Here is a 14,581-nt window from a genome sequence, read left to right as displayed (position 1 = left end):
TCAGAGGGGCAGTATTTGTGATGTCAGAGACAGTATTAGTGATGTCAGAGGGACAGTATTAGTGATGTCAGAGGGACAGTTTCAGTGATGTCAGAGGGACAGTATCAGTGATGACAGAAAGACAGTATTAGTGATGTCAGAGAGACCATATTAATGATGTCAGCGGGACAATATTAATGATGTCAGAAGGACAGTATTAGTGATGTCAGACAGTATTAGTGATGTCAGAGGGACAGTTTCAGTGATGTCAGAGAGGCAGTATTAGTGATGACAGAAAGACAGTATTAGTGATGTCAGAGACCGTATTAATGATGTTAGTGGGACAATATTAATGTCAGAAGGACAGTATTAGTGATGTCAGAGGGACAGTTTCAGTGATGTCAGAGAGACAGTATCAGTGATGTCAGAGAGACAGTATCAGTGATGTCGAAGGGACAGTATCAGTGAGGTCGAAGGGACAGTATCAGTGAGGTCGAAGGGACAGTATCAGTGAGGTCGAAGGGACAGTATCAGTGAGGTCGAAGGGACAGTATCAGTGAGGTCGAAGGGACAGTATCAGTGAGGTCGAAGGGACAGTATCAGTGAGGTCGAAGGGACAGTATCAGTGAGGTCGAAGGGACAGTATCAGTGAGGTCGAAGGGACCCTATTAGTGAGGTCGAAGGGAGAGTATTAGTGAGGTCGAAGGGAGAGTATTAGTGAGGTCGAAGGGAGAGTATTAGTGAGGTCGAAGGGAGAGTATTAGTGAGGTCGAAGGGAGAGTATTAGTGAGGTCGAAGGGAGAGTATTAGTGAGGTCGAAGGGAGAGTATTAGTGAGGTCGAAGGGAGAGTATTAGTGAGGTCGAAGGGAGAGTATTAGTGAGGTCGAAGGGAGAGTATTAGTGAGGTCGAAGGGAGAGTATTAGTGAGGTCGAAGGGAGAGTATTAGTGAGGTCGAAGGGAGAGTATTAGTGAGGTCGAAGGGAGAGTATTAGTGAGGTCGAAGGGAGAGTATTAGTGAGGTCGAAGGGAGAGTATTAGTGAGGTCGAAGGGAGAGTATTAGTGAGGTCGAAGGGAGAGTATTAGTGAGGTCAGAAAGACAGAACTAGTGATGTCAACATGCTCCTTGTAATATTTGATTTTCAGTCTGGATCTGTACCTTTTACTTCCCGCCATGTTCCCAATCGGACATTTATCCATCTCGGAGTGGAAGGGGTTAATAAACGCAGATTAAACAGAAGCTCCCGGGAGATGGGGGCAAATGTTCTTGGTGTGTTTAACGGGGAGGGGGTGAGACCAGACTAACTTTTTAGAATCAGAATGAACCGGTTACTGTTTGACTGCGTGCGCCTCTCCCGGTACAGAACAGCTGGATCAGGAGCTGATGCGACTGCGGCACACAAACCAGATGTTTCCTTCTCTAACTCAAAAAGAAAGAACTTGCATTTGTTCACCCTGTCATTGCAGAAAAGGTGCAAAGGTGAATTATTCCGATGGTAGAGTTGGAAAACTCCAGTTATTCCGATACAGGAATCAGCAACGCTAACAATCACCACCAGGTGGCAGCCTTAAGCCAGGAATAAATAACCACAACAATTTGCATTTAGACGGAACCTTTAACACAGAAAAAGGCTCTTCACAGAAATGTGAGGAAAAAAATTGATGCCAAGACAAAGATGATATTAGTACAGGTGACCCCTGTGAGAGTCAGTGTCCGTGGAACCCGTACCCCAGTGAGAGTCAGTGCCCGTGGAACCCGTACCCCAGTGAGAGTCAGTGCCCGTGGAACCCGTACCCCAGGGAGAGTCAGTGCCCGTGGAACCCGTACCCCAGTGAGAGTCAGTGTCTGTGGAACCCGTACCCCAGTGAGAGTCAGTGCCCGTGGAACCCGTACCCCAGTGAGAGTCAGTGCCCGTGGAACCCGTACCCCAGTGAGAGTCTGTGTCTGTGGAACCCGTACCCCAGTGAGAGTCAGTGTCTGTGGAACCCGTACCCCAGTGAGAGTCCGTGTGTGTGGGACCCGTACCCCAGTGAGAGTCAGTGTCTGTGGGACCCGTACCTCAGTGAGAGTCAGTGCCCGTGGAACCCGTACCCCAGCGAGAGTCGGTGCCCGTGGAACCCGTACCCCAGTGAGAGTCAGTGCCCGTGGAACCCGTACCCCAGTGAGAGTCAGTGCCCGTGGAACCCGTACCCCAGTGAGAGTCGGTGCCCATGGAACCCGTACCCCAGTGAGAGTCAGTGCCCGTGGAACCCGTACCCCAGCGAGAGTCCGTGTGTGTGGAACCCGTACCCCAGTGAGAGTCAGTGCCCGTGGAACCCGTACCCCAGTGAGAGTCGGTGCCCGTGGAACCCGTACCCCAGTGAGAGTCAGTGCCCGTGGAACCCGTACCCCAGTGAGAGTCAGTGCCCGTGGAACCCGTACCCCAGTGAGAGTCAGTGCCCGTGGAACCCGTACCCCAGTGAGAGTCAGTGCCCGTGGAACCCATACCCCAGCTCCTGTACCCACATGCTACTGTTCCTAATTTTGTTCCTTTCTCCCTTTCTGCACTGAAGCCTCACTCGGGTTGTGGCCCCAGCCTCTCTCTGTTACCTTGTCCAAGTGGCCCTTCTCCCCGCCAATCTGAGAGTGGCAGGACAATTGAGGGTTACTGAGGACAGCCCTGCCCGGTCCAGCCCGGTCCAGTCCTCTCCCACTGACCACACAGAAGAGCTTCAGTGACAGCTCTGCTGCTGCCGTGCGGGAGTTCACTAACTTGGCACAGAACGGGGATGAAATGTGAGGGTCTCTGTCATAAGATGGTGTTGAAGGAGAGTCCGCAAATTGTTTTAAAAGGGAATTAGTCGCTTAAAAAGAATATTAAAGGGTATGATGAGCAAGCAGGAGTGTGGGAATAGACTCCATTGCATGGAGAAAATCAGCAGCAGGGACTTGATGGGCCGAATGGCCTGTTTGGTGCTGCTGAAATCTTCATCCGTGCCTTTGTTACCTCCAGACTCGACTATTCCAATGCTCTCCTGGCCGGCCTCCCATCTTCCACCATCTGTAAACTTCAGCTCATCCAAAACTCTGCTGCCCGTATCCTAACTCGCACCAAGTCCCGTTCACCCATCACCCCCTCGTGCTCGCTGACCTACACTGGCTCCCGCCGGTCTGGCAACGCCTCGATTTAAAAATTCTCATCCTTGTTTTCAAATCCCTCCATGGCCCTCGCCCCTCCCTATCTCTGTAACCTCCTCCAGCCCTACAACCCTCCGAGATCTCTGCGTTCCTCCAATTCTGGCCTCTTGCGCATCCCTGATTTTAATCGTTCCACCATTGGCAGCCGTGCCTTCAGCTGCCTCGGCCCTAAGCTCTGGAATTCCCTCCCTAAACCTCTCCGCCTCTCTCTCCTCCTTTAAGATGCTCCTTAAAACCTACCTCTTTGACCAAGCTTTTGGTCACCTGTCCTAATATCTCCTTATGTGGCTCGGTGTCAAATTTAGTTTGATAATCGCTCCTGTGAAGCGCCTCGGGACATTTCACTACGTTAAAGGCGCTGTATAAATGCAAGTTGTTGTAAAATTCTATGATTCTGGTTCTCTTTCACTCAGCTACTTATTGAGTTTATCATCAGGAAGCTTGAAAGGAGTTTCTGAAACACTCGGAAGACAAGATTCCAGGGAAAGGAAAGGGCTGTTTTTTGACAATAGTCCAGAGGAGCTCAGCCACTGAACCCCACAAATTGCACGGCCCTGCCATAAATACATCGTCAGAGCCGGAGAGAGCCTTTGGTTCAGTGGCAGCCTTCCCCGCCTCTGAGACAGAAGGTGCAGAATTCAAACCCCACTCTAGACAGTCCCAGCAAGTGGAGACATGGGAGCGCGTTGGCATCCAGTGAGAGAGAGACTCGGGAGGTGTAGGCGGTCCCCAACTCACTGTACGGGTTGTGGGAACCCAGAAACCCTGCGGCCGTGTAGATTAACCCCCTACAGGCTGGTATAGATTAACCCCCTACAGGCTGGTATAGATTAAGCCCCTACAGACTGGGATAGATTAACCCCCTACAGGCTGGTATAGATTAAGCCCCTACAGGCTGGTATAGAGATAGTTACAGCCATGTCAGACTGTTAATCAGCCTGAGAATCTCAACCTAGACACTGCTCGAAACCCAACATCAGAAGCTACAGCCCACAATCTGACAGCTTCACATATAAACTTATTTACAGGGTTGCAGTTTCAAACATGATGCCGCTCAGCCTTCAGAGTCACTCCATCCCCAGCACCCAATACCCCACCCAACAGACACGTCCCCCTCCCTGTAGGAATCTCCTTGCACATTCGCCAAATCTAATTCATTCTCTCCCATGCCCATTATGCACTATAACCGGCTGGGAGACCCCCACATCCATCCTCACTCTCTAGCCCACCCCCTCTTCACTCTCGAGCTGGGCTGAGCGACAGCAATCTCCAGGGTTACCATAAATATCCAGTGAGATGTTTCTATTTGGTGCAACTCATCCAGTCACTCATTTCTCCCCAATTGGAGGGGCAATGACTGCCCCATACAGTGGACCAGAGTCTCGCCGAGACCGCAGACCAGAGTCTGCCCCATACAGTGGACCAGAGACTCCCCCATGCAGTGGACCAGAGACTCCCCCATGCAGTGGACCAGAGACTCCCCCATGCAGTGGACCAGAGACTCCCCCATGCAGTGGACCAGAGACTCCCCCATGCAGTGGACCAGAGACTCCCCCATGCAGTGGACCAGAGACTCCCCCATGCAGTGGACCAGAGACTCCCCCATGCAGTGGACCAGAGACTCCCCCATGCAGTGGACCAGAGTCTGCCCCATACAGCGGACCAGAGACTCGCCCAGACCGCACACCAGAGTCTCCCCCGTACAGTGGACCAGAGACTCTCCCACCAGCCCAGGCCGGGTGAAACTAGCCAGCTGTGACAGGCTGGTTGGAATCCTGCCAATTCCTGAGCCTGTTTGTGGTAAGCCCCATTTTTCGCCGTCTGTTTATTGAGTTCCAAGGAGCAGCTCGATGTTTCTGTGTAGACTGACTGATGACAGGGTAACTGGAGGAACAGTTTACACAGTGTGGCGTCACACCCTGGAGTTACCGGTAAGGCTGAGTCAGCCCGTGGGTGGTTACTGTTGGCAAACTTTCACCGTCCTTTCGCAGAATGAGGAATGCAGCAGGGTTAACTGGTGCATGGAGAACAGTGGCTATCACAGTGACCAGGCACCATTCAGACCCATTACCACAAACAGTGGATGGGCAGAATTCAACCAGCACTACAAACCACTCTAATCCTTCGACATAGATCTCCACTCCATCGACCAACTCCCCCTTACGGGTACAAAGGCGATTTATCATAGAATCATTACAGCACGAGAGAAGCCATTTGGCCCATCGAGCCCCTGCCGGCTCTTTGCAAGAGCAATCCAGTTAGACCCATTCCCCCGCTCCCTCCCCGTAGCCCTGCACATTTTTTCCCTTCAAGTATTTATCCAATTCCTTTTTGAAGGCCATGATTGAATCTGCCTCCACCACCCCCTCGGGCAGTGCATTCCAGATCCTAACCACTCGCTGTGTAAAAAAGTTTTTCCTCATGTCACCTTTGGTTCTTTTGCCAATCACCTTAAATCTGTGTCCTCTGGTTCTCGACCCTTCCGCCAATGGGAACAGTTTCTCTTTATTTATTTTATCTAAGCCCTTAATGATTTTGAATACCTCGATCAAATCTCCTCTTAACCTTCTCTGCTCTAAGGAGAACAATCCCAACTTCTCCAGTCTCTCCACGTAACTAAAGTCCCTCATCCCTGAAATCATTCTAGTAAATCTTTTCTGCACCCTCTCTAAGGCCTTCACATCTTTCCTAAAGTGCGGTGCCCAGAACTGGACACAATACTCCCGTTGTGGCCGAGCCAGTGTTTTATAAAGGTTCAACATAACTTCCTTGCTTTTGTACTCTATGCCTCTATTTATAAAGCCCAGGATCCCGTATGCTTTTTTAACCGCTTTCTCAACCTGCCCTGCCACCTTCAAAGATTTGTGCACATATACCCCCAGATCTCTCTGTTCCTGTACCCCTTTTAGAATTGTGCCCTCTAGTTAATATTGCCTCTCCTCGTTCTTCACACTTCTCTGCGTTAAATTTCATCTGCCACGTGTCCGCCCATTCCACCAGCCTGTCTATATCCTCTTGAAGCCTATCACTATCCTCCTCACTGTTTACAACACTTCCAAGTTTTGTGATATCTGCAAATTTTGAAATTGTGCCCTGTACACCCAAGTCCAAGTTGTTAATATATATCAAGAAAAGCAGTGGTCCCAGCACGGACCCATGGGGACCACTGTACACCTCCCTCCAGTCCGAAAAACAACCGTTCACCACTAATGTCCTGGGGCAACAAGGGGGCAAGCCATACTAGATTTAGTTAACAGCTAAACTGTGCGTGAACATCTATCCAAGAGCAATCATAACATGATCGAGTTCAATGTAGTGTTTGAAAGGGAAAAAAGTGAGTCAGCTGCTAAGATTCTAGACTTGGGCAAGGCCGACTTCAATGGGATGAGACAGAGACTGTCCACAGTAAACTGGGCAAATCTGTTTATGGGTAAAACGACTGATGATCAGTGGGAAATGTTTAAAGAAACATTTAATGTGATACAGAATCGGTTTATACCCAAGGGGCAAGAACTCTACTTGCCAAAAAAAACAGCCATGGACAACGAAAGAGGTAAGGGACAGTACAAGACATAAGGAAAGGGCATACAAAAAGGCAAAAAATGGCACAGATCCTGGCGAATGGGAAAGATACAAAGATCAACAAAGGGTCACAAAACAGATAGTAAGAGCTACAAAAAGAGAGTATGAAAAGAAACTTGCAAGGGATATCAAAACCAATACGAAGAACTTTTATGGTTATATTAGGAAAAAGAGGGTGGTCAGGAGCAGTGTTGGCCCCTTAAAAACTGAAAGTGGGAATATTGTCATTGACAATGGGGAAATGGCGGACATGTTGAATAATTACTTTGCGTCAGTATTTACAGTAGGAAAAGAGGATAGCATGCCGGAAATCCCAAGAAAACTAATATTGAATCGGGGACAGGGACTCAATAAAATTAATATAAGTAAAGCAACAGTAATGAAGAAAATAATAGCACTAAAGAGTGACATATCCCCAGGACCAGATGGCTTCCATCCCAGGGTTTTAAAGGAAGTAGGTGAGCACATTGCAAATGCCCTATAATCTTTCAAAGTTCTCTAGATTCAGGAACTGTCCCTCTAGATTGGAAAATTGCACATGTCACTCTGCTTTTTAAGAAAGGAGAGAGAGAGGGAAACCAGGGAATTATAGACCAGTTAGCCTAACATCTGTTGTGGGGAAAATGCTGGAGTCTATAATTAAGGATAGGGTGACTGAACACCTCGAGAATTTTCAGTTAATCAGAGAGAGCCAGCATGGATTTGTGAAAGGTAGGTCGTGATATTAAGGGGAACAGATAGGGTGGATAGAAACTATTTCCGCTGGTTGGGAATTCTAGGAGTAGGGGGCACAGTCTAAAAATTAGAGCCAGACCTTTCAGAAGTGAGATTGGAAAACATTTCTACGCACAAAGGGTGGTAGAAGTTTGGAACTCTCTTCCGCAAATGGCAATTGATACTAGCTCAATTGCTAATTTTAAATCTGAGATAGATAGCTTTTTGGCAACCAAAGGTATTAAGGGATATGGGCCAAAGGCAGGTATATGGAGTTAGATCACAGATCAGCCATGATCTTATCAAATGGCGGAGCAGGCTCAAGGGGCTGAATGGCCTACTCCTGTTCCTATGTACTCTCTGTTTCCTGTTACTTAGCCAATTCTCTATCTAAGCTGCCACTGCCCCTTTTATTCCATGGGCTTCAATTTTGCTGACAAGCCTATTATGCGGTACTTTATCAAACGCCTTTTGGAAGTCCATATACACCACATCAACCGCATTGCCCTCATCAACCCTCTCTGTTGCCTCATCAAAAAACTCAATCAAGTTAGTTAAACACGATTTGCCTTAAACAAATCCGTGCTGGCTTTCCTTAATCCACACTTGTCCAAGTGACTGTTAATTTTGTCCCGGATTATTGTTTCTAAAAGCTTCCCCACCACCGGGATTAAACTGACTGGCTTTTAGTTACCGGGTTTATCCTTACGAACATATGAATTAAGAGCAGGAGTAGGCCATTCAGCCCCTCGAGCCTGTTCTGCCATTTGATAAGATCACGGCTGATCTGATTGTGACCTCAACCCTACTTTACTGTCCACCTACTATAACCTTTGACTCCCTTGTTAATCAGGAATCTATCTAACTCAGCCTTAAAAATATTCAATGACCCTGCCTCCACCGCTCTCTGGGGAAGGGAGTTCCACAGACTCACGACCCTCAGAGAAAAAATTTCTCATCTCCGTCTTAAATGGGAGACCCCTTATTTTTAAACTGTGCCCCTAGTTCTAGTCTCTCCCACAAAAGAAACATCCCCTCAGCACCTTCCCCTTCTAGTCCCCTCAGGATCTTATGTTTCAATAAGATCACCTCTCATTCTTCTAAACTCCAGTGTATACAGGCCCAACTTGTCCAAACTTTCCTCATAAGATAACCCCCTCATCCCAGGAATCAGTCGAGTGAACCTTCTCTGAACCGCCTCCAAAGCAATTATGTCCTTTCTGAAATAAGGAGACCAAAACTGCACACAGTATTCTAGATGTGGTCTCACCAATGCCCTGTACAACTGGAGCAAAACTTTTATATTCCATTCCCCTTGCAATAAATGACAACATTCCATTTGCCTTCCTAATCACTTGCTGTACCTGCATACTAACTTTTTGTGATTCATGTACTACGACACCCAGATCCCTCTGTACCTCAGTTCTACAATCTCTCTCCATTTAAATATACTGCTTTTCTATTCCTCCTGCCAAAGTGGACAATTTCACATTTTCCCACATTATACTCCATCTGCCAAATTTTTGCCCACTCACTTAACCTATCTATATCCCTTTGCAGACTCCTTATGTCCTCTTCACAACTTACTTTCCTACCTACCTTTGTGTCATCAGCAAATTTAGCAACCATACATTCGGTCCCTTCATCCAAGTCATTGATATAGATTGTAAATAGTTGAGGCCCCAGCACTGATCCCTGTGGCACTTCACTCGTTACATCTTGCCAACCTGAAAGTGACCCATTTATGCCTACACTCTGTTTCCTGTTAGCTAACCAATCCTTTATCCATACTGATATGTTACCCCTGACACCATGAGCTCTTATTTTGTGTAATAGCCTTTGATGTGGCACCTTGTCAAAAACACTTCTTTCAACAAGGGTGTAATTCTCCAGTCCTCTGACAATACTCCCGTATCTAAGGATGATTGGAAGATTATGGCCAGCAGCTCTGCAATTTCCACCCTTATGTCCCTCAGCAACTTAGGATGCATCCCATCTGGACCAGGTGACTTATCCACTTTAAATACAGCTAACCTTTCTAGTACCTTCTCTATCAATTTTTAGCCCATCCAGTATCTCAACTACCTCTTTTACTGTGACTCTGGCAGCATCTTTTCCCTTGGTAAAGGCAGATGCAAAATACTCATTTAGTACCTCGGCCATGCCCTCTGCCTCCATGAGTAGATGATCTTTTTGGTCCCTAATCGTCCCCACCCCTCCTTTTACTAGCTGTTTACTAGAATGGTACCAGGGATGAGGGACTTCAGTTATGTGGAGAGACTGGAGAATCTGGGATTGCTCTCCTTAGAGTAGAGAAGGTTAAGGGGAGATTTGATAGAGGTGTTCAAAATCATAACAGGTTTTAATAGAGTAAATAAAGAGAAACAGTTTCCAGTGGCAGAAGGGTCAGTAACCAGAGGACACAGATTTATAATAATTGGAAAAGAACCAGAGGGGAGATGAGGAGAAATGTTTTTATGCAGCGAGTTATGATCTGGAATGCGCTGCCTGAAAGGGCGGTGGAAGCAGATTCAATAATAACTTTCAAAAGGGAATTGGATAAATTTGCATGGCTATGGGGAAAGAGCAGGGGAATGGGACTAATTGGATAGCTCTTTCAAAGAGCCGGCACAGGCACGATGGGCCGAATGGCCTCTTTCTGCACAGTAAGATTCTATGATTCTCTGATTCCCTCACTTCCTATCCTCGCATAGATTGACTGAGATAATGTAGCTTCCCCAACAGCTCAGAGCACTGGGCAGGTTGCTGTTTGCAGCAACAAGCTGTGAACTGTTCTGCTGAGTGGCTGATCTGTTTGCAGAGATGATAACCGGCCTGCTAATCTGGTGTTTAAACAGGGAATACAAATGAATATTAATAGTGCAGATACAGAAGGAAATCAAACTGGTTTCCATTAAATACAGAAAAATGTTAAAACTCCAGCAGGGATATATTTGCATCACTTAACAGGACAGAGGTGTCCCCTTTGACATCTTCAGACTGCATTATTCCAACACTCTCCTGACTGTTCTCCCATCCTCTGCAAACTTCAGTTCTTCCAAAACTCTGCTGCCCGTATCTTAAACCAAACTATCCAGTTCACCCAGTCCCCTAATGCCTTTAAATTTAAAGTTTTCACAGAACCATAGAATGATACAGAAGGGAATTATTCAATCTGCTTCCACCGCCCTTTCAGGCAGTGAATTCCAGATGTTCATGTGTTTAAATCCCTCCATGGCCTCACCCCTCATTCTCTCTGGAACCTCATCCAAGCACTTATAACCCCCCCCAGCTCACCATTCCTCCGACTCCAGCCCCCTCTCCCCCTGCCTTTGGCAGCCGTGCTTTCAGCTGCCCGGGGCCAATGTTCTGGAATTTCCTCCAACTCCCTCTTCTTCAGAGCCCACCTCTGACTGAGTTCCTTGCTGCTCCTCCTCTGGCTCAGAGCCCATCTCTCCACATCTCTGAAGTGCGTTTATCAAATTAATATCCTCCCTCCACCCCCTGTACTTGCCAGCTGAGGGTGGGGAACATCACCAAAGATAAACATTTCCCAGCCAATTAACTTTGCACAATGGCAGGTGCCACATGGCGTGAGGGAGGCATTACCCACATTTAGTAATTGTAATTTAAAAAGCACCAGAGATTGGACTGGGACCCATTATTCTAGTCATAGGATAAGAACATAAGAAACAGGAGCAGGAGTAGGCCAATCGGCCCCTCGAGCCTTTTCCGCCATTCAATAAGATCATGGCTGATCTGATCCTAACCTCAAATCTAAATTCATGTCCAATTTCCTGCCCGCTCCCCGTAACCCCTAATTCCCTTTACTTCTAGGAAACTGTATTTTGTACAGATAGATGAAGGATGGGCTTTTGTCTGATGCCATCCTTCATCTATCTGTACAAAACTCAGGTTGTTCAACATTCAGTCACCCTCCAGTCTGTCCTCTTAACAGGCCAGCCTTTCACATGAACCCAGTGACTGACAGGTTATTCACCAGTTACTGGACAGAGAGCCTACCCTGCTCTCTGATCCAGCAGAAATCACCCTGTGAGAAAGTCGGGGAGAACTCCCCAGCTCTGAAGTTGTGCCACGGGATCAATTACGTGCACCTGAGGGGGCGGATGGGGCCTCGGTTTAACGTCTCATCCAAAGGACGGCACCTCAGACAGTGCAGCGCGCCACATGTCAGCAAGCTGTGATCTGGAATGCACTGCCTGAAAAGCAGATGGAATACAACTTCCAAAAGGGAACTGGATAAATACTTAAGGGGAAAAAGCAGGGACTAAATGGGCTCGATCATGGAGCGCAAGTCTCTGGAGTGGGGCTTGAACAACAACCTTTAAGTTAAGAGGTGAGAGCGCTGCCCACTGACCCGAGTGAAGTTGTCTGATTGCTTCTCCAGACAGCACAGCAATTACAACACATTAGATCAGCTGTGTCCTTTGTAGAAGTTAAATTAGACTAGGTTTGAGAAATGACGACAGCTAAACTTCATTACAAATATACCCATCTCATAAAAACAATCCACAGCCAGTCAGGAACAAAAACCATCACCTGCTCCCATCAGAATAGACCAAATACTTTGAAAAACCAACTAATCTGCCCGTCTCTCCCCCGAGTCTCTCCCCCTGAAGCAGAGTGTCCACCTTGGGCTCACACTGCCGCCCTTCACTGGTCTGCAATAAATGCAAAACAAAAATTATATTAGACATAAAATATTTTTATTCAAATATCACATCATTGTGGCAATACATATCGGAATGTAGAGCAACCTGGGGTCCTGTCAGACTGTTCCCATCACTGTATATAAATAGAGCCTCTCGAATGGTAAAAACACACGATTCAAATCACTAACAGACGCTTATTTACACATTTTATTTAAAAAGTTTGCACCAGAATTCAAACCCCAACCGCCATCAGCTCGAGGCTGGAGCGGGTTTAAGGCCTCGTCTCAGGCCAGGCGGCACTTTCCACAAACAGCGCCGGGACCAGCGCTGCTCCTGGGCCCAGGGCCAGCCCGGCAAACCCCCGGGCCCGCGGCCAACCACCGGGCCCCGCCAAACCCCCGGCCCCGCGGCCAACCACCGGGCCCCCCGGGCAAACCCCCGGCCCCGCGGCCAACCACCGGGCCCCGCCAAACCCCCGGCCCCGCGGCCAACCACCGGGCCCCCCGGCCCCGCCAACCCCCCGGCCCGTTTTGGTCAATTGACAATCAGAGAAAAGAGTCACTTGTGATCCGCGCTCCGGGACCCCGCGGGGGCTCAACCTTCACAGCCCGGCCCCGGAGTGCCCGGCCTCGGTGAGCGGTCCCACAGCCCGGCCCCGGAGCGCGGACAGGCCCGTGTGCCGGGGGCTCTAGTAGGCCTGGACCGGGGGGGCGAGCAGCAGCTGGCAGCCGCTGTTGACGTGGCTCAGCACCTTCTGCTTGAGCTGCGCCACCTGCTCCCGCAGCCGGCTGGCGGTGGACGCGAGCTCCGAGTTCTGGCACTTGAGGTTCTTCACCTTGTCCTCCAGCCGGGAGATGCGCTCCAGCTTCCTCTTGCGGCACTTGGAGGCGGCGATGCGGTTCCGCAGCCGCTTCCTCTCCGCCTTGATGCGCTCCTGAGTGTCCATGTCGATGGGCGAGAGCGGCGGGCTATCCCCGAGGCCCAGGACGTCGGGCACGGTCTGCGGCTCGTCCTTCGGGGCCTGGAGCCGGGAGTGCGGGCACAGGGGGTGGCCGAGCGGCGGGAAGGAGGCCGGGGCCGGGTCCGGGCTGTAGCTGACGGCCGTGCCGGGGGCCGAGGCCCCGCCGCCGGTGAAGGTGCTGAGGTTGGTGTAGATGGGCGGCTCCGGGTGCTGGAGGCCCGGGCCGGCGGCGGCGGTGGTGGTCGTAGTCCCGCCGCCGGCCACCGCCACCTGCGGCCCGGGCAGCCCGTTGAGCTGGTTCTGTTTGTGCAGGTCCTCCAGGGCCTTGACGAAACCCTCGGCGAACGAGTTCTGCTCGTCCGTCACCCCCCGGGGGAAGAGGTTCTGGGCCGGGCCGGGGCTGGTGGTCACCAGGCCGCTCGACTGGATGATGAGCCGCTCGAGGTCGGGGGAGGCGAGCTTGAGGAAGCCGAGGTCGGGCGAGTTGAGTGCGGCCTCGGGCTCCCGGTGAGTCTTGAGGCCGCTGCCGGAGACGGGCAGGCTCAGGCTCTTCTTCATGCTGCGGGCGGCGCTCAGGGTGTCGTCATGGTAGAAGGGCGTTTCCATCCCGGGCCGCGGTTACCCGGCGGGGAAGGTTGACCCCCAGGCCTCGGGCTCAGCGTCCGTCCCTCTCCGGCCTCTCGGTCCGCCGCTGCCGCGCTCTCTGCCGCTCGCCGCTCGCCGCCCGCCGCTTTATAAACCCTCGCCCTGGCCCATGATGTCACCTTCGCGCCCTCGGATTGGCCGCCAGTGACGTCTTCCACACCGGCAATTTTGCATGCGGCGCGGCGATTGGCCGCCCGTTGTCACGGTGACGGATTGTATACACCAAATACCGCGGTGCGTTGTGGGGTGATGTAATGGTTTCGGGGCGGGGCGACCAGAGGCACGTGGTTCCAGGATTTAAGGTGGAACGGGAGGGGGAGGGGGGAGAATGGGGGGATAGTGGGGGAGGGGGAGAGAGGGGTGGGGGAGGGGGAGAGAGGGGTGGGGGAGGGGGAGAGAGGGTGGGGGGGGGGAGAGGGGAGAGGGAGAGGGGGGGAGAGGGAGAGGGAGAGGGAGAGGGGGGGAGAGTAACTAGGAAAGAGGGTATCCCGAGGGGGAAGAAAGGAGTTGAACCCAGACTTGCACTTTCCAAGAAAGAACGTGCATTTCTCCAGCTCCATCCACATCCTCTGGACGTCTCAAAGTGCAAAAGTAGTTTTGAGATGCAGTCACTGTTGATATGTTGGCCATTGTGGCAGCCAATTTATACACAGCAAGATCCCACAAACAGCAATGAGCTAAATGACCAGATAATCTTACTTGGTGGTGTTAGCTGAGGGAGCAATGTTGGCCAGGACACCAGGACAACTCCCCTGATCTTCCTTAAATAGTGTCAAGGGATCTTTAACATCCACCTGAGGGGGCAGACAAGGCCTCGGTTTAACGTCTCATCCAAAAGATGGAATCTCC

The 14,581-nt window shown here is 50.2% G+C and overlaps 1 protein-coding gene across 1 annotated transcript; it reads right to left on the bottom strand.

Moving 5' to 3' along the window:
• Positions 1-12,158: 12,158 nt before the first annotated feature.
• LOC137309275 (transcription factor JunD-like) lies at positions 12,159-13,811 on the bottom strand. Its single transcript, XM_067977535.1, has one exon. It carries the CDS (start codon positions 13,691-13,693, stop codon positions 12,815-12,817), a length of 879 nt encoding a protein of 292 aa, XP_067833636.1. The 5' UTR covers positions 13,694-13,811; the 3' UTR covers positions 12,159-12,814.
• Positions 13,812-14,581: the final 770 nt, after the last annotated feature.

This window comes from Heptranchias perlo, unplaced genomic scaffold (assembly GCF_035084215.1).
Source record: "Heptranchias perlo isolate sHepPer1 unplaced genomic scaffold, sHepPer1.hap1 HAP1_SCAFFOLD_1571, whole genome shotgun sequence".
NCBI lineage: Eukaryota > Metazoa > Chordata > Chondrichthyes > Hexanchiformes > Hexanchidae > Heptranchias > Heptranchias perlo.
This window is presented reverse-complemented; position numbering and strand designations above follow the sequence as displayed.

Bases quoted from the DNA above. Each gene is read 5' to 3' on its own strand.
- LOC137309275 (XM_067977535.1), bottom strand. From the start codon at position 13,693: ATGGAAACGCCCTTCTACCATGACGACACCCTGAGCGCCGCCCGCAGC.